The following is a 27,626-nucleotide window of genomic DNA, read 5'->3' on the forward strand; positions in this document are numbered from 1 at the left end:
AACATTTGATTTAAAAATGGTAACCATTCTTATGCTTCTAACTGGTTTCTTCTAGATTTAGCTTGATTTCTTACAGCCTATACAGGTTTGTGTTTTATATAGACATATTTTTTTCCTATGGAAAACTGGTTAGACCCTCTACAATATAATCTAAGTTCTTTTTAGTGTTTGTGGAATTACGTATGTGAAGAAATAACTCTTGATAATGGGATTCAATATATAGTGGGCCTAACAAAGGCCGAACCAAGGAGGCTACATTTCAACTCTGGTTCTTACAACTATTGTTTATTTTTGTGGCGGTTATTGCTGTTGTTCTTGGTGCCGTTTCAGAACATTGTGCTCACTTATTAAAATATTTGACGGAAAGAAATCCCATCCATTTACAAGCTTATTTCAAATAATGTAAGTGTTTTAGAATTCGTAGAAAGGATTCATGTAATAATTCTGGTTGGGATTTTTAGAATCTCTAACCACTCACTAATAAGAAGGGGGAACAAGAAATTTGTTTTTCTTAGGGGAGGGACCACATTAAGGTACTAAACTTTGGTATTTCTATAAAGTACTATTACAGAAGAATTCTACTAAACATTAGCATGCCAACTCAGAATCAAAAAAGTTTTTATGTAACTCTTACTGCTGTAAGTAAGCATCCTCCCTGTCCACCTGCTTAGCACATCCCCTCAAGAGGAGCCTCCTACCGAACTTTTACTCATTTTCCTTCTTTCTGTTTATGTGAATAGGAAAACTGCCCTACAGGCGTTAGTGTGACTACTGCTTAAGGGATATAATCTAGGGCTTCTCAGCTTTTAGAAAACATTCTTTAATAAAGCATAGCTCTGCTCTGTTTTTAATATGGCATCTCTCTTATTTACCAATTTCTTGGCCCTTCTCTCTCAAAAACCAGGAAATATCTTTGATCAGTAATTTTTTGAACAACAATAAGGAGTTTAGGAGGGATTTGTCTTTAATAGCACTATTGTCTCATTTGCTATCTTTTCCTTGCCAAAGCCTCTTGAGGCTTTCTTTCAGATACCGAGTAAGTCATTAACTTCTGACCTGGTTTGTGGAAGTACTTCATTAGGCTGCCACTGATACCCACTTAGCCAGGAGAGGTAGCCACTGAGCACCCTCTGGTGTATTGCCTATAGATTTCCAGACCTTGTGAAATGTTAAAGTGCCTTTTAATCCCCAAGAGAAAACTCTAGAGCCAGCTCCCATGTTGAGCAAAAATTTCAAGTTAAGAGAGTTTTAACAAATGTCTGACTGATGTTCCAGTTTACATATTAATATAATGAAATTTCCACTGAGACTATCCCTGCCACCAAAGGAAATACAAGAAGCCTCTCAAACCTTCTTTCGGGAGAAAAATTTAGCAGAGAAGGTATCTCCATTTTTGTTAATAATCGCTAGCAAAAGGGACTTGTGTGCCCCTCAGAAAATAGGACTCAGACTACAGATAGCTGACAGTACTCACATCTCTGATTCTCAGCAGGGAAATAGGCCAGGATGAAATTTGAAGAACCCCCATCTCAAGAATTGACAAGGTAGAACTTCAAGGTAACATTCCATCAGTCACTGGAAAACTTCTGGAGCCTCTGCTCTTTAGCTGCTTTCATGTGAAGGATTTTCTTAGCCTTGTTCAGGCAGTTTTGCTGAAAGGTTGGGGAACACATTCTTTTAAAGATTGTCTTATTAATGTGTTTTACTTCCCCTGAAAAATCTTTAGTCCTTCATCTTAATGTGCATGGCAATCAGCAGTAACCTTTTTTTTTGTTTCTACATTTTAATATTTCCTCCTCCTCCCACTCAAGCTCTCTGTAGTGCTTGGTACTTTTCCATAGGAAATTTGGTTGATTGACTTTCTTGAGTACCCAGCCAGCTTGTTACCCAGTATTCTTTCAGCTAGAAGTAATCCCTTTCATAAGTAAAGAGTTTGTTCAAGCTGCTCCTTGCCTTAGAAGGGAGAGGTGTCTTGAGGAATATTTAAACTGTATCTATTAATACTTGGAAGTGAGACAGAAACTTTTATTTGACAAACGGTGGTTGAGATAGCTTGACTATAACTCTAGGTCAAGATTGGCACTGAAAGCAAAAACTCATTTGAAAAAACTGTTGAAAACTATGTGTATGTAGTTTGCAGAAACCCATTTGAAAAACTGATGAAAACTCTGTCTATGTAGTTTTTCTCTCCCCAGGAAAATATACTCAAACACAAAATTTTGCATATTCTTTTATGGGGTTCTAGACATCCATTGATTCTAGGTTAAGAACCTTTGACCTAAAAGAATAGAAATATTAATATTTTAGGCTTTATATCATTATGTAGTCTTCAAAGCCTTCTCATTATTTTATTTTATTGTCTCAGCACACATTTTAGTAGGCTAAGTAGATATTATTGTCTCCATTTTACAAATGAGCATTACATAAGTTAGGAAATGCAGATACAGATACATCCTGTGTAGTACTACTTTATGTACTTTAAAGTAATTAATTGGTTTCTCTTTGCCTGATTCTCTTTAGAGTAAATAGGTCTTCTATTCACCCCATGAGCCCTGTTTTTCTTAATGTATTAACCATCTATAGGAGCCTTAAATTATGGAAATCAGAATTAGACCCAGTTTTCTTTAGACCCTGTGTTTGGCATAAAGAAAAGATCACCTCACCCTATTCTCTGAACTTTCAAATAGCCATTTCTTATCTGCCTATGAACATGAGTAGGATAGAATGTAGCTATGGGTAGGATAGAATGGTTGGCTAAGGAGAGAGTCAAGAGAATCAGGGCTACTTTATTCATGATTGGAGATAGTGTTAGAGCAGTGGTTCTAATCTTTGGCCCCACCCAGACATAGTAAGTCAAAAACTCTGGTAGTAAGGCCCAGCTATGGGCTTTAATAAGCCCTCCAGGTGAATTTGATGCAGCTAAAATGTGAGAACTCTTGTTAGATAAACTTGTTAAGTGGTAAGACTTTTCCTGTCAGTCATAGTATCCTAAAATGTTTTCTGGTTGTATTTGGTATGGATCCTAAACTCCCTTTGGCTCAGGTTTAGTGACTTACGCCATTGGACCACGGAGTTCCTTTTCACCTGAGTGAGGAAAATGAGAAACCAGCTTAATACCTGCGTACTAGGGTGAACATCCTTGTTAGGAATAGCAGAAATTTAGAGATTCATCAAGCAAGTAGGCAAAGTGGTCTGTCTCACTTTGTGAAATTATGAGTAAGAGAACAGGATTGTCATGGGTGATGGTGAACACCAATATTTGAGTTCAGTTAATCTGTTTCCATTTTTGGTAGTGGCATTGGGCAAAGTTGCCAGTTAAAGGGCTATTAGAGTTCTAACTCTTATATGATCAAGTGTTTCAGAAATTATGGCTTGATCAGGGCCCCAAGATCATCTGGGATGATGTCATTTCCAAGACCCAGTCTAATAAGAAAATAAATTTAAAGAGTAACTTTAAGTTAAGTAAATTTAAAGATAAATTAACAGGATTACGTTGCGGCTAGTGCACCTAGGATTAGGGGCAAGGGAGTTCTTTGGCCTTCCGATTAATATCATAAGCTGTGATACAGTGGAAAGCTTCAGCTCTGACGCAAACACAGGCTCGAATTCCAGTGCCATCACTTACTTGCTGTGAGATCTTGGGCAAACTATTTGTTCTCTCAGAGCTACACTTTTCTGCTTTGTCAAATGAAGATAACGCCTACTTCTTAAGATTCTTGTACAGATTAACAGACGTGACATATACACAGGGCTGTGAGGGCTGTGCATATAGGCATGTGATAAACATTGGTTCTCCTCCCCTTCTCTTCCAGAGAAGTCAGTAAACACTATGCAATAGGACCTTTTCTCTAGAAATAAAGATTATCTTTAAAAAAGAATCTATATTCTTTCTTGTGCTTAACAGTTTTTTTTTTTTTTTTTTAAGGACGAATTCAAATCACTTCCCCCCTCGATCTCTGTGGCATACAGTTGAGAGTAGCTTTCCTATTCATTGAGTCCATTTCAGAAATCAGCAAATAAATAATGTTATTCTTTGCCCTTTGTCTGAGTCTTTATTTGGCATGTAATTAGGTGGTTGTGATTCTGGGGACTCTGAGTAGATAAGAAACTCCCCTTTGTAGTCATACCTTCCATGAAACACACATTTTTTGAAAAAAATAAACTGGGTCACCCAATGCCAAATCAGCAACAATCTTGAGATGAGACTAGAAACCAAGCGTCAAAACCTGTATAAAAGATGCATAATTAAGCCAAGCCTGGTGGCTGACTCCTGTAATCCTAGCACTTTGGGAGGCCAAGGCAGGAGGATCCCGTGAGCCCAGGAGTTTGAGAGCAGCCTGGGCAACATAGCAAGACCCCATCTGTACCAAATAAGTAAATAAACAAATAAGCAAGCAAGCCAGGGATGGAGGGAGGCTGAGGCAGGAGGACGGCTTGAGCCCAGGAGTTCGAGGTTACAATGAGCTGTGATCATGCCACTGCACTCCATGGGCAGCAGAACAAGACCCCATTTCTAAAAAAAAAAAAAAAAAATTTAAAGATTAAAAAAAAGATGCACAATTAAGAGTAAAATAACAGGCTGAAAAAAATGATTTCCTTGGTGACAGAGCTGAAACTAGTGTCCCCAGTCTACCTAATCCAAGGACACAGTGTAGGGTAGGGGCTGCCCGAGTACTTGGCACCATTAATTTTTTCCCCTTACTTTCTTAATAAAGTTCCTCATTGTTTTAGTGGCTCTGTAGTTAATTTTTTTCTAATGAGACTAGGTTAACTAAAATCATCTGACATGGAAAAGGAGGAGGTAAGGTTAAAAAGGAACCTAATTAGCAAGTTAATTATAGCAGGCAAAAAAGTGCATTGGTTATATAAATAAGCTATTGTTATGCGCATGCAAGTTGGGCCTTGTCAAGGGACTTGTTAAGGTTTAGAGGTCAGAGGATCCATGTAATTAGGTGTTTGGGAAAAAAATAAAAGCAAAATAGCCACCAGAATTAGGAATGGCTGATGAGCCACTAACAGAAATGCCTTATTAAATTGGGGCTCTGCTGCTGAAGGGGTTGTTGGAACTGCTTCAGAGATTCCAAGGAAGAGTAGTCCCCCCTCCCCGCAAAAAAGCTAGCTGGAACCAGAGCCAACAGAATTGCTGATGAGGAAAGTTTAAAGGCCTGGCCACAAGGGTCCCTGGGCCACAGAGGTGGCAGTGGGACTGGTAATGTCACTATGCTGAGCAGCAGGAAGAAATACATTGTCAATGGCAACTCTGGGATTAAAACCCAGGTGAGGCTAAGCTCTTATTTACCAGTCTTGCTGCCGCTATAGCCATTATTGTAAAAGGCCATCCGCTTATGTTCTTTTTCCCTCTTTTCCTGCTTTCGTCCCTCCCTCTGGCATAAGGTGAGCTACCACTCTCTTAACAGTCTCTTTTTCTCCCTTGCCTTAATGCCTGTTAGAATTAGGCTATTCTCTCTGAAATGGAAAGGAGGGTTACCTTGAAAGACTCTTTGATTTCAGACAAGGTAGGAAAGTTAGGGGTTGAATCTACCAAGATACCACACCTGGATAGGTAGATTACAAAATCAGTCAATTACAAAATGGACTGTTGAGTGAAGGATATAATGGCATGTAATTATTGAGGGGAGGCCAGCATCAGGGATGACCCATTTAACTCATATATTCTGGTTATCAGTGAAAGATAGACATTTATTTCTTGGAAAAATTATATAACTTATATGTAAGTGGTTAGTCTCTCTCTAATATCCTTCTGTCTTAAAGAAACTTGAATTTGTGTCTAACCAAGGTTTTAGAACCCTATGTTCCAAATGGAGACAGTCTGCACAGCCTAGTCATCTTTAGTGCCAAGACAGCCTGAACTTGTTCTGGATAGGAGGGATTACTGTAAATGGAAATGATTATAGAGAAGAGAGCTCAGCTCAGAGAAACTGGTTTGAGGTGATAGTGCCTCTAGATATCTATATGGTTTAGCGTTACTGGGTTAAAAATACCTGGGTACTTACCCCATCCTACAAATCTAGAGAATAAGAGTGACTGGCCCCCTCTAGTGGTGTGAGTGTGTATGTGTATGTGCACACACATGCATGTGTGTGCACGTGTGCGTGTATGCAGGTGTGTGGTTGGGGGGGTTGTGTTGAGGCAGGGTTTATCTGTCATTCTTTTTGAAAAGAAGGCACTGCCGAACTTAGTGACTCAGTGTGGCCTTCAGAAAGTCCATTACTACTTCTTTTCCTAGATAGACTGCTAAAAAAGAATAAAGACATAAGACTGTCTTGAACAAGGTTGATGAAGTGGAAGCCAGAGTTTTGAGCCTGACTGCTATCTGCCTCCCCGGCTTCCCACCCTCCCTCTTCTCCTTTCCAACTTTTTTTGCTCTTAAAAATCATTTTTTAACTTTAGACTTGTCTTATGTTTACTATATTTACTGAATATTCAGCCAAATACAGACAGTGAAGATAAAATAGACTATTTCAGATTCATTGATGCAGCACATGATTGAATGCCTGGGATGTGCCAGGCATTTGTGCCTGAGGATGTGAGGGTGAATAATATAGCCCCTGCCTTTATGGATCCTATAATTTATAGAGGATACAGGTAGGTAGACTGTTATATTCCGTGTAATAGGTGCTGTGCTAGAAATAATATGGTACATGAAATTCCATGTGCATCCCATGGGGATACATAGAAAGGGCACTTTATCCTTTTGAAATAAATTGTTACTTTGGCAAAATAGTCAGTTGCATCATTTTTTATTTTGTGAAGAGCCTCTAATCCAATGACTTTTCCTGTTACTAAAAACAATTTGCAAATTCTAAAGCACTATGCAGGCTTTATTTGTTGTTATAGCTATGAAAATGCTGTGAATTCCCCTACAAGGCAATGCTAAGCTAATTCCATTTGGCATTGGTCCCCTTGTCTCAATACTCAAATGACTCCTTAGTTACCTCTAATTGCAGGAGTGTAGCCATCAATTTCTGCTTTCATCCTGGTTTACTGTATCTGCACTGCCCATCAAGGAACCATCTTTTCGGCCGGGCGCGGTGGCTCACGCCTGTAATCCTAGCACTCTGGGAGGCCGAGGTGGGCGGATCGTTTGAGCTCAGGAGTTCGAGACCAGCCTGAGCAAGAGCGAGACCCCATCTCTACTAAAAAATAGAAAGAAATTATATAGACAGCTAAAAATATATATAGAAAAAATTAGCCGGGCATGGTGGCGCATGCCTGTAGTCCCAGCTACTCGGGAGGCTGAGACAGGAGGATCCTTTGAGCTCAGGAGTTTGAGGTTGCTGTGAGCTAGGCTGACGCCACGGCACTCACTCTAGCCTGGGCAACAGAGTGAGACTCTGTCTCAAAAAAAAAAAAAAAAAGGAACCATCTTTTTATCATTAAAGGTAGAATCAGCCATCAGCTCTTTTATCCTTTTCAATAGATCTTCCTTTGTGCTACCTTGATTCCAGAAGAATGAGCAATTATGCAAACATTCAGTTAGAGAAAAAGAAAAATTATTAGTTGAATAAATGATGTAAGCTTTGATTTGTAAAGTATTATAAAGTATCAGCTGGAACCTCAAACAGTAGGGGAAAGAGGTAAAATTATAACAAAGTCCTTATCAGATATTGTCCAAAATGCAACTTCCAGAGTATGATCTGAGATTTATGCACATTCAATTAAATCATCCATTCCTTCTATATTTGTTATAGCTAGTAAATGATCAATTTTGTGACTTTTAGGTATTTTGTAATACCAAACATTAAAAAAATAATTAATGCTTACTAATACTGGAAAGCCAACTAATATATTTTAGAAAGTCTTTAACAAATTAGAGTGGCTACCTGCAAGAGTTACAGAAACACTGAACTGTAGGGATTGGGGGTGAGAAGTGGATTTATTAAATCTCCTGCCATGTTTCAGTTTATATACATTGTTTCATTGAACCCTCTCTGAAACCTATGAGGTAAGTACTTTTATCTCTGTTATATTTATGGGAAAATGAGGCTCACAAAAGCATCTTGACAGCATTACACAGATAATGAGTGGCATAGCCAGAATTTGAATGCAATTCCAGAATGTTCATTCTGAATGAAAAGCCATTTTAAAAGTTATTATGTACTGTTTCCTGAGAATCTTGAAACTTGAATGCAAGTCATTTTACCTTTCTGTACCTTGTATTTTTCTCATCTAGATATATGAAGCTTATAGCTATATGGATAGTCTCAGAGATTGTTTCCAGCTTTAATTTTCAGTGAAATTGTAGAAGGTATTTCTGAATATGACTCAACTTTCTAAAAATTTATTTTAACCAGAACATCCCATTTCTATTTTGGGGGAGGGATGTCACAATTTTATTGTAAAAAGCATATAGTCAGAGGGTGGATCAGAGATTTAAATTTGATAGAAACAAAGAATGAAAAACCATTCTCCTCTTCAAAAGTTTTAACATTCCAAATAGGGGTTAGTTCGATCATATCAACTGCGAAGAAAGGTAAGAGCCTATAATGCAAGCCTTGAGTTGCCGTCTCAAAATGGAGGTGTTTTTCCCTTATATAACTAGGGTTCTTTTCCTTAGCAGATCCAATTTGCTGACCAGAAGCAAGAATTCAACAAACGTCCCACCAAAATTGGACGTCGCTCTCTGTCTCGTTCTATTTCTCAGTCATCTACTGACAGCTACAGCTCAGGTGAGTACTCAGGCCCACCTCTTGAGGCTAATAAGTATGATCAAAAGACCCTCCTGTCTATCTAAGACTAATTAAGCATGATCTAGTCTGTGCTTTGAATAAATACTTTAAATGAAAATTTAGAACAAAATTCTTGATGGAATCTTCGGATTTCTCTTTGGAATTCAGAGTGGAACTTAATAGAGGCCTCCTTTTCCAGTAGAGGCAGAAGTGATTATAGAAATTGGGTTCTTGATCTACTCAGAAGGGTGGGAATATGTAGTTCACTAATCTTCACTGAACAATATGTGTAAAGACTTGTGTTCTTTCTGTCATTTAAAGATAAAAAAAAAAGTTCCCCATTCCTCCATCTGGTACTTGCAAATTAACAGGGAAATCTTAATTGCCTCAAGAAATAATGAAGACATTGTAGCTGGTTCAGCTAAGTGGGCTCTTTGCCTTCTCTCTTAAGCTGTGACATTGTATTGTTTGTTACTCCTTCCTTCCTTCCTTTGCAATGGCATTAACTGAAGTACATGTGCTCTGGGGCTGAGTTATCATTTAATGCCAGATGAGATATTACACTATACAACCCCTTGAAGACATTAGCCACTTGTGCAACTGTGCGCAGTATGAGTCTGATCTAATATGGAGCTATTTTATTTTGCTCTTGTGTTGGAATGTGATAGGGATTGGAGTGTTTGCCCTAGTTACCTCTTCACATTATGAATAGTAATATTCAATAGAAAATTTTTATCATGACCTGAAATTTTATTTGTTCTTCACACACATAGGAAAGTTATATCATGTAAAGTTGAAGAAAGATTGCTTGGGAAGCTGTAACTTTTAGGTTGGGTAGATTATTTACACACTTTCTATATTTCTTATTTTACTTTTCCCCCATAATTATTGTGAATGATGTAAAGTCTATGACATAAATTCCGATGGATTTTTATCTAAAGATATAGACTCTTGTACCTATCCTATTCTGCTGAAATAAGCAGTGCTGAAAATTCATTAACTGGTTAATATAACTCTGAAAAGCATAATAATTGTGAAAGTGTGAATTATAAACTGGTATGTAGCATTTTAGGCTGTGGGTTTGTGCTTGTTATCTAAAGATTGATACTGAATGATAATATCAAATGTTAACTTCAGCTCAGTCTCACCCCTACACACTAGATCCACATCTCCAACTGTGTTTTTGCAGAGGAAACCAATGTCTGCCTTCCCACCCAACCCCCCGTGTGCAGGGAGGGTACTTTAAAAATACCTATTTACCTAGAAGAGTGTAGCTGATGCCCTTGGTTTCTAAGCCATAACTCCTTGGTGAGTGATATTGACTGGTGTCATCCTGGTAAACTTGGACCTTTTAGATTAAAATATATGAAATTGTCATTTTTATAAGTCAAAAATTGTCAACCGAATATATCTATTTAAGGATATTAAGTTCAGAAGCAGAGAGTCAAACATCCTGCAGATGAAAAAGAACTTAAAGATCTAATTCAGCTTCCCACTGAATGCTGGCCTCTTTGGTAGCATTTTAGATGATAGGGTGCTCCCTGCTTTATATAGTTATTTATCTCCTGATAAGCTCTTATATAATCCTTGGAACTTAAAGATTTTACTTATACATAAAAATTCCCATTTTTGATTGCCTGATTTTGGGATATCCCATTGTGCTGGTTACTCTCATCTGGACATTTTCTAGATTAAAGTGACCTTTTAAGAATATTATGCCTATCAACATAATACTCTAGATGGCCTGAACTAATCTATAAGAAGTGTTATTCCCATAAACTCTGCTTTTAAAATGAAACCTAAGATTGTTTGCTCCTTTAGCAGCTGCATCACAGGCATTGTTGCCTCTTTTTTTCTCTCTCTTTTTTTTCCCTTCACATGAACAGGTGTCAAGCCCTTCTAAACAAACTCTGAATGGAGATGTCTATTGCCTTGATTCTTAGACTGGGAGTTAGGAGAGACCTAGTATCTAGTTTTTAATCCATGTTTGGTTTACTGTGTGATCCTGGAAAACTCTTGCTTCCTGGCATATTCATAAAAGAGAAATGGGAAGTTAGATGAAAGAATTCCATGCCCATCAACTGAAAACCCAAGAATAATGGAACTGACTCACAGCTTTCTAAATATGAGAAGATATGCAAATGCATGACAATGAGAACTTGGGGACCATTTTCAGCATGCATTATAATTTCAGTGACTATAGAAATTAGCCCCCAAAACTGATCCTTGAACCCTTTTCCCTTCTCCATTTATACTTTCTTCCTAGGTGAACTCATTCAGAGTCATAGTTTTAAATACCATGTATTGGTGTTTGATTCTCATATTTTATCTCTAGGTCCAATCTCTCCCCTACACATTGGATCCATAATTCAACTGTCTGCTTAGTCTTTTCACTTAGATGTTTTATAGATATCTCAAACCTCATGTCTTAAAAATTGAGCTCCTCAGTTCCAACCTTACCCATCTTCAGTCTATTTGCAATAGCCAAATTCATTCTTTTAAAATATAGTCACTTCTTTGCTCAAAACTCTCCAGTGGCTTCCCAGTCTCACTCTGGGTAAAGGCTAAATTTCTTATGAAGGCCTGCAAGGCCCTATTCCATCCAGCCTCTCATTACATTTCTGAGCACCTCTCTACTTTCCAAACCTCCATCCTCTCCTGGCTATTAATTTCACTCCAGCCATGCTAGTTTCCTTACTGTTATTTTGAAACATGCCAGGCACTCTTCTGCTTCAAGACCTTTGTACTTATTCCCTTTGCCTGAAATGCTCTTTTCCCAGATATATGCATGGCTGGCTATCTTATCTCCTTCAGTTCTTCACCAAAAATATTGTCTGGTCCAAAGATAGTGAGTTATCTCAGCTGATTGTTTGCGGTCAGTTACAGATAGAACTCCTTGTTCTACTCTTTCTTTCCTTCTCACTGCTGCACTTGACTTTAGTCTTTAAAAAATATATACATACATTTATATATTTATTATTTATTCATTTCACCTTCTCATTGAGTCCTATCCTGGCTACTCTTATAAAATTATACACAATATGGTGACTACAGTTAATAACAATGTATTCTTGAAAATCAATAAGAGAATAGATTTTTAAGTGTTCTCACGACAAAAAACAAGTATATGAGGTAATGCATATGTTAATTAGCACTCTTGAGCCATTTCACAGTGTATACATATTTTAAAATATCGTATTTTACACAATAAATATATACAATTTTATGTCAATTTAAATTCATTCATTAAAAATAAATATTATGCAAATACTTCACCCAACATTCCCTATAAAATTTTCCTCCTTTATATTTCTTCATAGCACTTATTATCATATAACATACTTCATATTTTACTAATTTGTTTTGTCTTTCTCCCCCTACTTAAAAAGCAAGACCCATGAGAGCAGAGATTTTTGTCTTTATATTGCTCTATTTCCAGCACTTAGAACTGTTTGACACATAAAAGGTACTCAATAAGTAAATATTGGTGAAAGGGGTTCAGAGACATTCTTATTATATATTACACCCTTGCTGAGGTCTCTAATATACTCAGTATATGTGAATAGCCAGATGAAGTTTTATGACATTTCAAAAAAAGATACTTTCCTGTCCAAAGTGCTTATTTTGCTGAAGATACTTACGGGCTTAAATAGACTATTGCCTATTCTCCCTTCCTAATGATCCTAGTACTAAGTTTTGCCACGTTTTATTTAGGAACCTCTACCTGCCTTTCTCAACCAGGGTTCTCATCTAAATCACAGAACACAAAATGATTTGATAGACTGTTTTCTTAATTCTCTAAAAGATGGTACATAACTAATAGTACCATTCGTGGAGAGAAGTTCATTATTTATATACAATGAATGAATGCTTCAAAGCATTAGAACTTAATTCTAGCAGAACCCAGGTTGAAAAATGCCACAATAATCCATGAAATTATTTTATAAGAAACAAATGGCAGGGTATGATGGCTCATGGCTGTAATCCTAATGCTTTGGGAGGCCAAGGCGTGAGGATTGCTTGAGCCCAGGAGTTCGAGACCAACACGGACAACACAGAGAATCCCCATCTCTACAAAAGATTTTAAAAAGTTAGCTGAGCATGGTGGCACATGCTTGTAGTCTGAGTTGCTTGGGAGGCTAAGACGAGGAGATCACTTGAGCCCAGGAGTTCGAGGTTGCAGTGAGCTGTGACCATGCCGCTGCACTCCAGCCTGGGTGACAGAGCGAGACCCTCCCTCAAAAAAACAAACTTCTAAAAACTCTTTCCCTAAGCAACAAATCTCATAAAAGCAAATGAACAAAAGAGACCTTTTTTTTTTTTTGAGACAAAGTCTCGCTTTGTTGCCTGGGCTAGAGTGAGTGCCGTGGCATCAGCCTAGCTCACAGCAACCTCAAACTCCTGGGTTCAGGAGATCCTCCTGCCTCAGCCTCCTGAGTAGCTGGGACTACAGGCATGTGCCACCATGTCCGGCTAATTTTTTCTATATATATATTTTTAGTTGTCCAGCTAATTTCTTTCTATTTTTAGTAGAGACGGGGTCTGGCTCTTGCTCAGGCTGGTCTTGAACTCCTGACCTCCAGCGATCCTCCCGCCTTGGCCTCTCAGAGTGCTAGGATTACAGGCGTGAGCCACCACACCCAGCCCTAAGAGACTTTTTTTTCAAAGTCAGACTATTCTCAGTGATACATTTCCGAAAAAGCTGTCATTGTAGTGAGTTAATTAGTTAAGGATGAGGTGGGAGGACAGAATTCTCTTATTCATAATTGGTTCTTAAACAGTTTGAGGTATTTTCAGATTCTTCCAAACAACAAAGTTTTGTCTGTTTGTATTGTTTTGGATGCTAACATAGCTTTTTACATATTTCTAGAGTGTCATTCATCAGTGAAATCTGCTGCACACTGACACACAGGTCCCTACTGTTATTCCATTACCAAATGAATAGGTTGGGCCCGAGGGGAGTTGCCTGACTTAAAATAGTGTAGTAGGACTAATTCAGCCAGTATTCTGACTGCTGCTGCTTCTAGCAGTAACCCACAATATCACAGCTGCTGGGAGGTAAGACTTAATCAGGATTGAGCCATAGACCGTATGTATGCATCTTCTATGGGCTAGATTGTGGATTAGTGATTCATCAAGTTATATTTTGATTCTGGGAAATCATGAAGCGAGAGAACATTCCACAGTAAAGTTATATTGTACTCCATATTACTTTTTTACCTAGAAACTGAACCCTTTTTGGATATTGTCTCATTTATTCATAACATTTTTCTGGTGGTAGTTAGGGTAAAGGAAGAGCATAGGGAAAGAGAAGATCTGTTACACTCCCTGCTTTACAGTTGGATGAATTGAAAATTTGTCACTTACCCAATTAGGGGTAAAGCTAGATCTAGGATCTCAGATCTGTACTTTAGTAGGTTATTGATTATTCATTTTTAACTAAATTATGATTCTGGGCTTCAGAGTATGCTGACTTTAGAAACTCTATTCTAGCAGGTATGTACATATGTGTTGGGTTTTTCTAAATTTTCTTGGAAAAATCCTTAATGTTATCTCTACTGTTTTCATGAAATTGCTACTTTAAATATAGTGGTAGAAATGAGTATGGATTAAAAAAATAAATGAATGAATGTCACATTAGTTCAGGAATAATCTTTCTACTGTGTTTGCAGAAATAACACATTCTCTTGGTCTGGGTCTATCAGCCATGTTGATCCACGTATTAGTACAATGTAGACAAGAGATGCTTTCAGTTCTTACTTGATAGCAGGTCTCTATACAGGGCTCTTTAAAAACAAACACATTTTGGCTCAAAGAAAAACATTGGTTGAATTAACTGTAACCAGTTGACTACTGTTAAGAAAGTAAAATACTGTTTTCTCTAGCTTTTAGAATAAGGAAGTGGTATAAATAATTTTTTTCTTTCAGTTGGGAAAAAAAAAAGCCAAAAGTTGGAATGCTTCTCTTAAGGGGAAATTTTATTTTGATTTTTTTTTGTTTGTTTTTCTTTTTCCTGACTCATCCTTAGAAGCTGAAGAGGCATAGGAGGGGAGAGCTATTCTGGGTAGAGTTAGGACTCTAGTCTCAACCTTTTTAATCACTTCCAGCCAACCACCTGCTGCTTTGGTAGATTAGTAGGAGATGACAGAGGTACAAAAAAAGGAAACTGCAAAATAATAATGTATGTATGTCATTCCTTTCCCATTCAAAATCCTAAAGCTGAGTAAGAACCTTTAAAGATGTTATATCTGGTGGGGAATTTAAAATATGTGCAAAAGTGGGTAATATCAGGTAACTTCTTGAGTGCTCAATTACTATATGCCAAGCATTGCACTAAACACTTTACTTAATCTTCTCAACAACATGATTCTGGCAAGTCATGTCCTCCTATTATGTGGTCTTATGGCATCTTGATTTCTGTTTCATAGCACATGTTACAACTGTATTGCAGAAAACTCTAATTAATTTTGTAATTAGGTATTTCATTTCTAGCTTACCTACTAGACTGAAAAATCCATTAAGTTAAAGACCATATCTGTCCTCTATTCCAGTACCTAAACTATAGCTGGTACATAGTAGGTGCACGATTAAAATTTGAATGAACAATTGAATGTATGAATGACTGAATACATGAATAAATTAACAACCCTATTACATAGATTCTGGTATCACCTCCACTTTATACATGCAAAGACTAAGACTTCAACCAAAGTCTGACGCTAAAACACATGACCACTATATTTAAATGGCCATTGGAGAGCATAAAAATCATCATGGCTCTGGAAAAGGATTTGAAATTTCAGGATATTCTGAATGTAAAAGCTTTTTTGAAAAGCAATTTTTCCTGTAACTTTGGATCAGGATTAGGGATAGCTGTCATCTCTTTGTCTCTCAGGTGGTAGAAGCATGGATACCCTAAGCATCTAACTCATCAGCTATTTCTGAATATTGATTAGTGAAAGAGAGACTGTCCAGAAAGCTGTTCCTGGGCTCTGTTGCCAAAAGTACTTTGAGCTCTCACCCTAGGGGGGGAACCACAAACTTTTTGTACAGATTAGCTCCTTTCAAGAACAAAAGTCTCTTTGGGGATATTTACTAATTCCCTCACCTCCCCTGGTGCCCATGTTCATTCCTGTTGCCTCGTGTTAGGACTTTGCTCTAGGGCAGTTTTCCAGTTCCAAGAGAGATTCTCAAGCCCCTGCTGCCCAAACAGTTTGTAGTGCCATACCTGATTAACTGGGCAAGGTCAGACTTGCCTTTTACAGCCCTCCCAGAGATAGACCCTTTGCTAAGAAATCCCAGAAATGCCTTAATTCTCTGGATATAAGTAGAGCGCCACAGACCCTAGATAGTCTGAACTTTTACAGCTTTTTTCCCTTAAAAGCTATGGCAGTACTTCTTGTTCCATTGAGAAATAGAAAATGCTTTATAGACAGTGCTTTATATCTTCTACCTCACCCCACCCCAAAACTGTGGGGATTAGGAATAACTATCTCCAGAAACTTAAACATAAATCAAGGAAGGAAATTGCTTCAAATCATCTAGCAAATGATTAGCAACTACAGAATTATATGAAGACTAAAAAGACCTCAGCTAAGCATGTGAATAGCAGTTGCAGCAGCTGCCTGTTAGCCACAGTCAAAAATTTTAGACCTTTCACCCTCTAGTGTATATTGCTAAATGGATTCGTTAGGAGAGCATTTTATTGTACCCAAAGAGGATTTATTCACTTCTTTGGGAATCTAAAATGCCTAACACAGGACCCACTGAGGCCAGCAAGAAAGGAGAGCACATTAAGTACTTCATATTGTCAATGTCTAATTGGGTCTGCAGGCATAGTTCAGCCTCATCAGAGCCAGTCTTAAAAAAGAAAGCTCTATTATGTCAGACAAACACTTTTTGTGTGGTTCTTAATTACTTTCCCATGGGTTCCCTGTTTTCTAGGTTTTATCTGTTCAGTTATTGTACTAAAACACAAATTACATTAGACATTTAATCAGCAGACAGAGAAAGGGAGCTGGGATCCCAGAAACTCGTAGGTTAATGACCATGATCTTGCATTAGGAACTTTCACCTATTGCTACCATGGTATAACCTCTCTCTTTTGCATATTCAAGGACCTCTGCATGTTCTGAAGATAAAGTTAGTCCTACATTTCAAGTTAATGCTATCCAGCGAGAAGGTCTTTGGTAGCCTCTCTCAGCTTCCCTTTTCTGACCTGTAGATAGCACTTTCCATAAAAGATGATTGAGACAGCTCCATGGTACCATTTATGTGCTTACCAGAGGTGTGAATCTGTATGGTTCTAGATGGCTAGAGAAGCCTCAGTTCACTCCATAGTTTGGAATTTTAGAGGAAGCCATTTTTTCCCAGGGTTTTTTTATTCTGTCATTACAGCGGCTTCATATACAGATAGCTCTGATGATGAGACATCCCCCAGGGACAAGCAGCAAAAGAACTCTAAGGGAAGCAGTGACTTCTGTGTCAAGAACATCAAACAGGCAGAGTTTGGACGAAGAGAAATTGAAATTGCTGAACAAGGTAAAGAAAGCAAGCACCTTTTCCTTCTCAACCTGTGTGTATCTTTTTGTCCATGTTAATCCCTTTTCATTATACGTCCTGGAGTCTGGTAGCTTGTGAAATTTCTGTGTTATATTGAAGAATACTTACAATGAAAGAAATGTGAACTCAGGAAACACTGTGGGAAGGGAGTAAACTATGAAAAGTCTAGAAGGAACTCCTGTATAACGAAAAGAGAGAGAGATTAGATAAGGAGGACTGAATATAGGGAATCAGAACCCTGGAGCATTTGCCTCTGAAAGCCCTCATAAAAGAAAATTCAGGTTTAACGTCTTGATCCCCTGTGAGACCTAATCTAACCTGATAGGGGGCAGGGAGGATCATAACTTAAGAGAATAAGTTTTTCTGTTTATTCTTTTATCTCTTTTTCTGTCCTCCTTAATATTGCTGTATATGTATTGGGCCTTTTCAGAAATGCCTGCACTGATGGCTTTGAGGAAGAGAGCTCAAGGAGAAAAGCCTTTGGCTGGAGCCAAAATTGTGGGTTGCACACACATCACTGCTCAGACCGCTGTGAGTACTTTTCCTCTCTCCTCTTAATGACTATAGTTAATAATAGCCACCAGCTACTGAATACTTATAACATACCAAGCACCAAGTTAAGAGCTTAACAAATATTAGTTCACTAATCCTCAGAATGGCCATGTAAAGCAGGTATTCCTGTTTCTATTTTGTAAATGAGAAAGCTCAGAGGGCTTAAGAAATTTGTTTAAGGTTATACAGCTAATAAATTACAGAATCAAGATTTGAACTTCAATATATGGTACTTCCCCTGTTATCCATAGGGGATAAGTTCAAGACCCCCAGTGGATGCCTGAAACCTCAGATAGTACCAAACCCTATATATGCTGTGTTTTTTCCTATATGTACATACTTGTGATAAAGTATAATTTATACAGTTGTCCCTCCATATCTGCAGGTTCTGCATCGAAGGATTCAACCAATTACAGATTGCAAATAATCAAGAAAAAAATACAACAATAAAAAATGCAGTATAACAACTATTTACATAACATTTACATTGTATTAGGTATTAAAAGCAATTTAGAGATGGTTTAAAGTATATGGGAGGATGTGTGTAGATTATATGCAAATACTCTACCATTTTATACAAGGAACTTGAGCATCCTTGCATTTTGGTATCCAAGGGAGTTCTGGAACAATCCACCATGGATACCAAGAGATAAGTATAAATTAGGCACAGTAAGAGATTAACAATAATAACTAATAATAAAATAGGACAGTTATAACAAAGACTAATAAAAGTTATGTGAATCTTGCCTCTCTCTCTCAAAATATCTTACTGTACTGTACTCACTTATTTTTACACTTTGGTTGACTCTGGGTAACTAAAACCACAGACAGTGAAACCGTGGGATGGGGGTGGGGGCTATTATATCAAGATAAGCAAGCTCATGCTTCCACTGTTATACTATACTGTTTCCCCTTATCTTCCCTTCCAGTGTCATTTCTACAAGCAAGGCAACCTTATGTGTTAGGCTGCTTTCAGAGGCAAATAAGAGAAAATCTGACTTACAGGAATTTACTACATAATGTAGCTAAAAATCCAAAGAGAAGGTAGACTTCAGATGTAGGATCCCAGGGCTCCAATTCCACCTCTCTGTAATTCACTTAGATCTGCCTCCTCAGTGTGCTTACTTCACCCTCAAGATGATAGCAAGAAGGTCACAGCTATTCTAGTCATCACAAACTGACATGAAAAGGAAGAAGGACCATTTCTTCCTCTCTCTCAAGAGCAAGGAAACCTTTCCCGGAAGTCCTACAGGATACTCCATTGTGTCTCATTGAGCAGAACTGAATCACATGCCTGTGCTCTACCAGTCCTGGCAAGAGCGCTGGAATTACCATGATTGGCTTAAACCAGTGATTCCCATCCTTATTCCCTTTCTATAAAAAAATAAATAAATTGCAGTGTCTCTGAATTATCCTGAAATGGAATTCAAATATAACATATCTAGGTACATACAATTTTTATTAAATCAACATAAAAATCTTAACTGAAATATAAAGGAAAATAAAAAGAAAGTATAATGTGTATTGCAATATGTGAATGCTTCAGCATATACTAGAATAGTCAGATATTTGTACTTATTCATAGCATTATTTGAATGAGAGTGCTACAAATGCACATAGAGGCTGGGCGCAATGGCTCACACCTGTAATCCTAGCACTTTGGGAGGCCGAGATGGGAGGGTTGCTTGAGGTCTGGAGTTCAAGACCAGCCTGAACAACATAGTGAGACTTCATCTCTATAGAGATGAAGTCTAATAGTTAGCCTGGCGTATTGGCACACACCTGTAGTCCCAGCTACTTGGGAGGCTGAGGCAGGAGGATCACTTGAGGTTGCAGTGAGCTATGATAATACCACTGCTTTCATGCCCAGGCAACAGAGCAAGACCCTGTCTCAAAAAAAAAAAAAATGCAGATATAAATGTTTTATTGGTTCCAGAGTATCAGAGCAGCATTGCCAAATTATGATATTCTAAAATAGTAAACAACTCTTTGTAAATTTCTGAACAACAAAAAATGTGTGATTTCTCTTGATTTTCATAGTTGTTGCATTCCTGGAAAAACTACTATATATTAAAACTACAAAAGTACTTTTTGTTAGTATGTAAATTAGAGTTAGGTTCCAAACTCAGATAATTATACATGCATTTTTTACCCATGTGAACTTTCACTGGGACGTTTGAAAATTATATCAGATATGACACAATTTTTTGTTGTAAGGGACTGTCTTGCACTTTCAAAATGTCCAGATCCCTGGTCCTGCCCACTAAATGCCAGTAGCACTTCCTTTCCAGTTATTGTGACAACCAAAAATATCCCCACAATTTTCAAAAATCTCCTCTTTTGAGTCATCATCAAAGATATAATAGATACTGAGTTGCCAACCATAATGAGACCACTACAGGGAAATTGGTATATTGAGAAATGGTCTGGAGTCTTTTATGGGATTTATAAGATCTGGTCATTTGTATGGGTAGGTCACTTTTCAAAAAGATTGTCTGTCCTGAAGCACAACACTTGTATGGTCACATTCCTAATTAAGAACATTTGAGATTCCTCAAGATACAGATGACTGCTGTTAGCATCTTTGCTATGAGACTTTTCTGGTTTATATGTTCTCTGAGGAAAAGAGCACCTTGACTGCCCAAAATTAATGTAATAATTTGAAATGCTGTCTCTTTTTGGAGCTACAGGCTAATGAATCAAGGCAGAAACACTCTTGAAACCTTTTTTGGGCTTCCTCAGTCAGTGACATGAAACTTCAGTGTGGTAGCTTAAAATAGTAAGTGCTTCTCTACTGTCTCATGTTGCTAAATTATATCTAGTTTGTTTTTTACTCCTAGGCTCACTGACCATTACCACCCTGAAGGGTTCTTTTTCTATTCTTAATGGATTAATCACAATTAGTTTACCAATTTTAATATTATTTTGTTGTTTCCACCCACATTTTTTCCTTTAAAAAAATAATTACAAAGGAATTTTGCTTCATTTTTAATCTCTGTCTTATTTTTCTGAGTGTAAAACTAGTTTACATTCATTTTATAATATTCAAACATTACCACAATATATAATGTAGAAAGACAAAGTCTCCTATAATCCCATGCTCCTGAAATAACTATCACAGTTAATGGTTTCCTGTCCATGTTTCTAATAGACATGGATCTGTTTATATATTTTAGGTGTGTCTCCGTAGTTCTAACCTGATTCCATTGCTACTCCTTCTAAATGATAATGATTTGGAGTCAAGTTAAACCAGCTTCTAAGTGCTGTCCTCCTCCCTCTCCTGCCTGCCTTCTGCCTCCTGTTTGAGCCTTAATAGCCAACAGACTCTCGGTTCTTATATTCTTGATTCCAATCCCTTTTCTTTCCTAGATGATTTATATGGCTTTATAGGTAAGTCTTAAGATCATTCTTTATTTGACAAATTCAGGAATACTGGTTGTAGGAATTCAGAAATTCTTTAAGGTGAAAAATAAAATGAGAGGGAAAAAATGGGATCAGATATCGAAAGGTAGTGTGGGCTAGAAATTAAGACATATAAGTAGTTCTACTGTTAACTGACTATGTGGCCTTGGACAAATTACTTGAGTGGATTAGCCTAAATCTGTAAAGTTGTTTGCAAGTATTTTTTAAAAATCAGAATGTATTTTAATTAGAATTTTTATTTAATGTAGAAATAGTAGAAAATACAAATCTTTAAAAATGAAAATTACTAGTACCCAAAGTTAACTACTGTTAGGAAATCTTAAATCAAGCTTTTTAACCAAAGCTTTATTCTTGTCAAAATCATTCTTGATCAAAGCAGTAGTGTGGTATACTACCTTTTTAAAAGAATCCTGTTTCTATCTTTTATATTGAAATAACAATAAGTCAGGATCAAATAAGTGGCTTTAAATTTTTTTAAATAAGTTTTTAAATTTTGAAATAAACAAAGATTATTTACCAAAAAATTACAAGTATAGTACAGATAACTTTTTTTTCCTGAGCCATTTGAGAATAAGTTGCCAACCTAATACTCCTTCACCCTTGTCTTAGTCCATTTGGGCTGCTATAACAAAATACCTTAGACTGGATAATTTATAACAGTAGAAATTTATTGTTCACAGTTCTGGAGGCTGGGAATTCCAAGATCAAGACACCAGCAGATTCAGTCCCTGATGAGGGCCTGTTCCTCATAGATGATGCCTTCTGTGTAACTTCACATGGCGGAAGGGGCAAGCAGGCTTCCTCAGGCCTCTTTTATAAGAGTACTAATCCCATTCATGAGGGCAGAGCTCTTGTGACCTAATCACTTTCTATTCACCTCCCTAATCACAGTTTAATACCATTACCTTGGGAGTTAGATTTCAACATATGAATTTGGCAAGCTGGAGTGAGAAAGATGGGGGAGACCACGTACATTCGGACCATAGCAACTCCCAAATACTTTAGTATGTATTTTCTACAAACAAGGACATTCTCCTATACAACAGTATCACCATCAAAATTGCAAAATTAACATTGATTCATTACTACCATCTAATCTTCAGACCCCATTCAAATTTCACTAGTTGTCCCAATAGTACTTTTTATAACAAAAGAATACAGTCCATACTTACTGTGTTGCATTTAAGTGTCATATCTCTTTAGTCTCTATTAGTCTGGAACACTTTCTCAGTCTTTGATTTTCTGCTTGGCACTTGTAAAGATTACAGATGAATTATTTTGTGGACTGTCCTCAATTTAGATTTTTCTGATGTTTCAGGCTATGAGTCTATGGTAGGAATACAGAGAAGTGATGCAGCATTTTCCTTGCTGAATTCTATCAGGTGGTGCATGATTTCAGTTTGTCCCATAACTGATAATGTTTACTTTGACCCCTTGATTGAGGTGGTGTCTGTCAGGCTTTTTCCATGTAAAAGTTATTTCCCCCCCTTTGTAATTAATACATTTTTTGTAAGGTAGTACTATGAAACTATAAATATCCCATTCTTCATCCAACTTCTGATTTATTCATTCATTTATTTGTGTTTGTATGGAATCATTTCCTGTTTTATTTAATAGGTTATAATCCATTACTATCATTATTTTGATGCTCATATTGCCCACAGTTTGACCAGGGGGAGCCCCTTCAGTATGGTTTCTGTGGCTTCTTTGTCTTTTGATATGTCTCTTTCATTCTTTGACCATTTCCTTGCACTGGTACAAGATGATCTAAGCTCATCCTGTATATTCTATGCCCTAGCCTTTGAATTAGACATTTCTCCAAGGAGCCTTGGATCCTTTTAGTGGATCTGGGCACTCATGTGCTCTTTGCTCTTGGGATGTTGGTGTTCCCAGATCCTCTTTTATTAATTTTGGAAAAATAACTCTTCATATGTTTCTTTTGCCCTCTCTCTCCCTCTTTGCCTTTTGGAACTCCAGTTACATGTATGTCAGACCATTTGATAATGTCCCATAGATCTTGAGTACTCTGTTCCAATTTTTTTTCTACTACTCTTCTTTCTTTTTGTATTTCAGTTTGGTAATTTCTGCTGGTCTATTTTCAAGTTCACTGATTCTATCCTTGGATGTGCCCAGTCTGATGATAAGCCTATTGAAGGAATTTTTAATCTCTGATTTTTTTTTTTTTTATTATTTCTTATATTCCTTTTGCTTTGTTTTCTGAGACAGAGTCTTATTCTATTGCCCAGGCTAGAGTGCCATGGCATCAGCCTAGCTCACAGCAACCTCAAACTCCTGGGCTCAAGTGATCTTCCTGCCTCATCCTCCCAAGTACCTGGGACTACAGGCATGCGCCACCATGCCCAGCTAATTATTTTTAGGAGAAACGGGGTCTCGCTCTTGCTCAGGCTGGTATTTCTTGTATTTCTATTTGAATTGTTTTTATAGTTTCATCTTGCTGCTGAATTTTCTGTCTGTTCAAGGATGTTGTCCATCTTTTTCACTAGATCCTTTAGAATAAACAGATTAATCATATTTATTTTGAAGTTCCTCTCTGATCAAACATTTGGCTTACCTGAGAGTCTGGCTCTACTGATTATTTTAGCTGTACTACAGGTGTGTGCCACCACTCTAGCTAATTTTTGTAGTTTGTATAGAGATGGGGTCTTGTCGCTCTTGCTCAGGCTGGTCTCAAGTGATCCTCCCGCTTCGGCCTCCCAGAGTGCTAGGATTACAGGTGTGAGCCACCCACCATACCCATCCTAAAAGATTTCTTTATATATTCTAGATAACTTAATTTCTTAACAGTGGGGTTTTTTCCCCCACTTTTTGTGTGTCTTAAAATTTTTTATTGAGTGGTAGTATATTAGTTTCCATTATAGTCATGATTTGGGCTGGATTTAGGTTTTGTTGTACACCAGCAAAGGCTTCAAATTCCTCCAGCAGTGGGTTGCTGTTACCTCATGATTTGATATTTCCAAAGAGCCTTCCTCAGTGTCTCTGCTTCTCCCTCAGCCTTCATCTGTTTCTGCACATGCATGCAGATATTTTCCTGCTAAACAGGTAAAAGTATAGAGCTCATGTGGAGCCTCTTCCCATGGCTCCCCCAACCCTCGCCCTCTCAGAATACAGAAGAGGTTCTGCACAGCACAATTTGAAAAGCATTGGCCTAAGTTATTTCAGAATACATTCTCATTGTCAAATATATAAACTTAATCTCCTCGACCAGTTGTTTGGCCCAGGCTTCCTCATCTGCTTTCTCTTTAATACAGGTGCTTATGGAAACTCTAGGTGCTCTGGGGGCACAGTGCCGATGGGCTGCCTGCAACATCTATTCCACTCTCAATGAAGTGGCTGCTGCTCTAGCAGAAAGTGGTAAGATCTTTTGCTTGTTCTCTATGTCTTTGGCTAAATAAGTCTCTGAAAACGTCCCTTGTTTCAACGTAAATCTTTAAGGAATATTGACAATAAAGGAGCTGTCTTGGAAGAAGTGGATCCCTAATCTTGATGAGTGTGTTCTTTTTCTGGGCTTCTCTTGTCAAATATGATCTGGTTAACTTTGTTATATTTTACAGTTGGCAAATATCTACCTATGTCTATTATTCCATTATTAGTTAATGCTTTGCTTTGACTCACTAACAGTAGAGCACCAGTGAACACTACTCACTGTCTAAGGTAATAAGGATTAGAGAAGAAAATGCTTCAGCCATAGTTTTGTGGCCCTGCTGGTTTTCCAGCAAGTGGTTTGCCCTGACTTAATGTTTGGTGTTTCTGCTTCAGCAGTAAAGAGTACTTGACCTGGCAGATTAATATTTGATCACGATATCCACTGATACTTGAAGGACACAAGAAATAGAGAAATTTGGACTTTGCCAGCGTCTTGCCTTCACTCTCTGGCAGCACAACGCAGCACAGCACAGATCAGAGTACTAAACACTTGCTTCGCTGCTCCTGGGAAATTCTGGGAAAGGCCTATAGAGTGTACATGTCTCTCTTTTTGCCAGCACTCCCAGCATTTCATTGGTTCTTTCATTGATATTCATTCATTTATAAAATTGTATTAATGTATATATAGTAGAAAAGTAATATTAATACTTTATTAATACAAATGTTGAATGTGTAGCCCAATTAATGGTATATATGCATTCACTTATTTTTTTAAACAAATGCTTATTGACCTACTCTAAGAGTTATAAGGACAAATGACACAATATCTTTGCCCTCAGAATTTTATATTGTGGTTGAGGAGACAATACACATATATAAGGAATGATAATACCAGGACATATATGATAAATTCCTTGGCAGATCATAAATCTATATTCATTACATAAACAAGGGGCTTAGAAAAGTTCAGATTCCTTGAGAGCTTACTTCCAGCGGAGTTAATCAGGCTTCATTAGGAACATGACACTTAACTGGTCTATGAATTATAGCAACATTTTAGCAGATGGAGAAGAATGTAAGGGTTTTCCTGATGAAAAGGGTGGGATGACTAAAGCATAGAAGCAAGAAAGATCAAAGAGGAGTTGGGAAATGGTGAGAATGCCAGTTTAAGTGGATCAAGAAGTACTTATGTCTGGTTTCTTTTTTCCCTTTGAGTCATATTTTTAACAGCCATCATACTCTTGTTCATTTAGCTTGTCCTTTTTGGGCTAATAAGAGCAGAATGACCACCAAACACAAAAAATGGATAAAGGTGCTAAAGGCCATGCTAATCAATGAAGAAAGTCAATTCAAGAAATATAGCAGAATGAGAGAGTTTAGAATTGGGAAAAACCAATATCTTCTTGTGAAAATTTGGGGGTTGGCCCTTTTTTCAGTTTTTAATGGTTTCTTTTTGTTTCTTTTTCTCAGGATTTCCTGTCTTTGCCTGGAAAGGAGAGTCAGAAGATGACTTTTGGTGGTGCATTGATAGATGCGTGAATGTAGAAGGCTGGCAGCCAAACATGGTGGGTCAGATTTCTGCTAACACAATTCTGTAGGAGTCAAGGGTGGAGGTAGGAGGAGGCTATGGCCAGGGAGAGGGTTTCTCAACAATAAAGAAGGAAAATGGCTCCATTTCTATCTGATATACCTGGATTTCCAATGGAACTAGATGCTTGGCCGGGCGCAGTGGCTCATGCCTGTAATCCTAGCACTCTGGGAGGCCGAGGCGGGTGCATTGTTTGAGCTCAGGAGTTCGAGACCAGCCTGAGCAAGAGCGAAACCCCATCTCTACTAAAAATAGAAAGAAATTAGCTGAACAACTAAAATATATAGAAAAAATTAGCTGGGCATGGCGGCGCATGCCTGTAATCCCCTGCTACTTGGGAGGCTGAAGCAGGAGGATCACTTGAGCCCAGGAGTTGGAGGTTGCTGTGAGCTAGGCTGATGCCATGGCACTCTAGCCAGGGCAACAGAGTGAGACTCTGTCTCAAAAAAAAAAAAATTAAAAAAAAAAAAAAAAGGAACTAGATGCTTATGCTTATGGTACCCCAAGAGTATTGAACCTTTTGTAACCTCAAAGTGCCTTGATTCTTGGAAGCATTCATATTCATTAGTAACATTAAAGCACTGCTCAGGATTCATACATGGCTGATTAAAAGTCAAGGGTAATGACTTTCCATCCCCTACCACTGCCCACCAACAGCAACCAAAAAAACCCATACAAACAAAAAAACATGACAGCTCTTGAGATACTTAGCTTTCTCTCTAGAATCTATATACTGAATTTTTAGTAAACCTGAAGAACTTCCAAGTTCAAATTTCTGCTCTTTATTCATTCACCACCTTAAAAGAGATGACCAGGCAAAGTTTTGCATTTTTAATTTTTGTTTCATTTTTAAAAAGATCAGGTCTTGAAGCCTGATAGCACATTAGATTTGCAGAGAGGCAAAAAGCTACACAAAGTATGTGGCACTCCTAGTTCATAAAAATTCCACATGTTTGAGGAGAAATTAGGGAATCAACTGAGAAAAGAATCCTTGAAGCTGTAGTCCAATCATTGCTTGCTGCTGCAGACCACAGAGCAGGCCTCATCTGGCTCACAGCAGAGCAGCAGCCTTTCTGAATTCTGTGATCCAGGTCACATTGCACCCAGTGCTGGTTTGAGGAAGCTGAGTTGGAGCCTTCATACCAAAGGGGTGAGGGGGTGGGGATGACAGTGGCTGTAGGATGAGTCAGCTCATTCCAACAGTTTTAACAGCAACAGGGCAGAGTATGACTGACAGACACTAAAGAAGATATCCCAGGGGGTTTCTCCAGAGAATAAAACGTTGATATTATAGTCAGGAACCCAGAGAGGACATGCAATTGTACTCAGAGAGTTTTTACAAACTGTGGAGCCAGCACAAACTGCTGGGAAGGTTAATGAAGAGAGTAAGACAAAGGCAAAAACAGTTGTCACTCCAGAAAACAGGA

At 37.8% G+C, this 27,626-nt stretch overlaps 1 protein-coding gene across 6 annotated transcripts in view; it reads left to right on the plus strand.

Moving 5' to 3' along the window:
- The window catches only part of AHCYL2 (adenosylhomocysteinase like 2), a 162,868-nt gene that overhangs the window by 113,411 nt on the left and 21,831 nt on the right, over positions 1-27,626 (plus strand). For 2 of the 6 annotated variants that reach the window (XM_069462665.1, XM_069462662.1), the window contains exons 2-6: positions 8,579-8,690; positions 17,088-17,231; positions 17,683-17,783; positions 24,497-24,599; positions 26,082-26,176. In XM_069462665.1, coding sequence (XP_069318766.1) covers positions 8,579-8,690; positions 17,088-17,231; positions 17,683-17,783; positions 24,497-24,599; positions 26,082-26,176 — 555 coding nt within the window. Of the gene's footprint in view, positions 1-5,220; positions 5,278-8,578; positions 8,691-17,087; positions 17,232-17,682; positions 17,784-24,496; positions 24,600-26,081; positions 26,177-27,626 lie in introns of those variants that run through there. The other 4 variants (XM_069462663.1, XM_069462666.1, XM_069462667.1 and 1 more) reach the window with 3 other exon arrangements.

The sequence above is a fragment of the Eulemur rufifrons genome, chromosome 29 (genome assembly GCF_041146395.1).
Source record: "Eulemur rufifrons isolate Redbay chromosome 29, OSU_ERuf_1, whole genome shotgun sequence".
Classification (NCBI taxonomy): domain Eukaryota; kingdom Metazoa; phylum Chordata; class Mammalia; order Primates; family Lemuridae; genus Eulemur; species Eulemur rufifrons.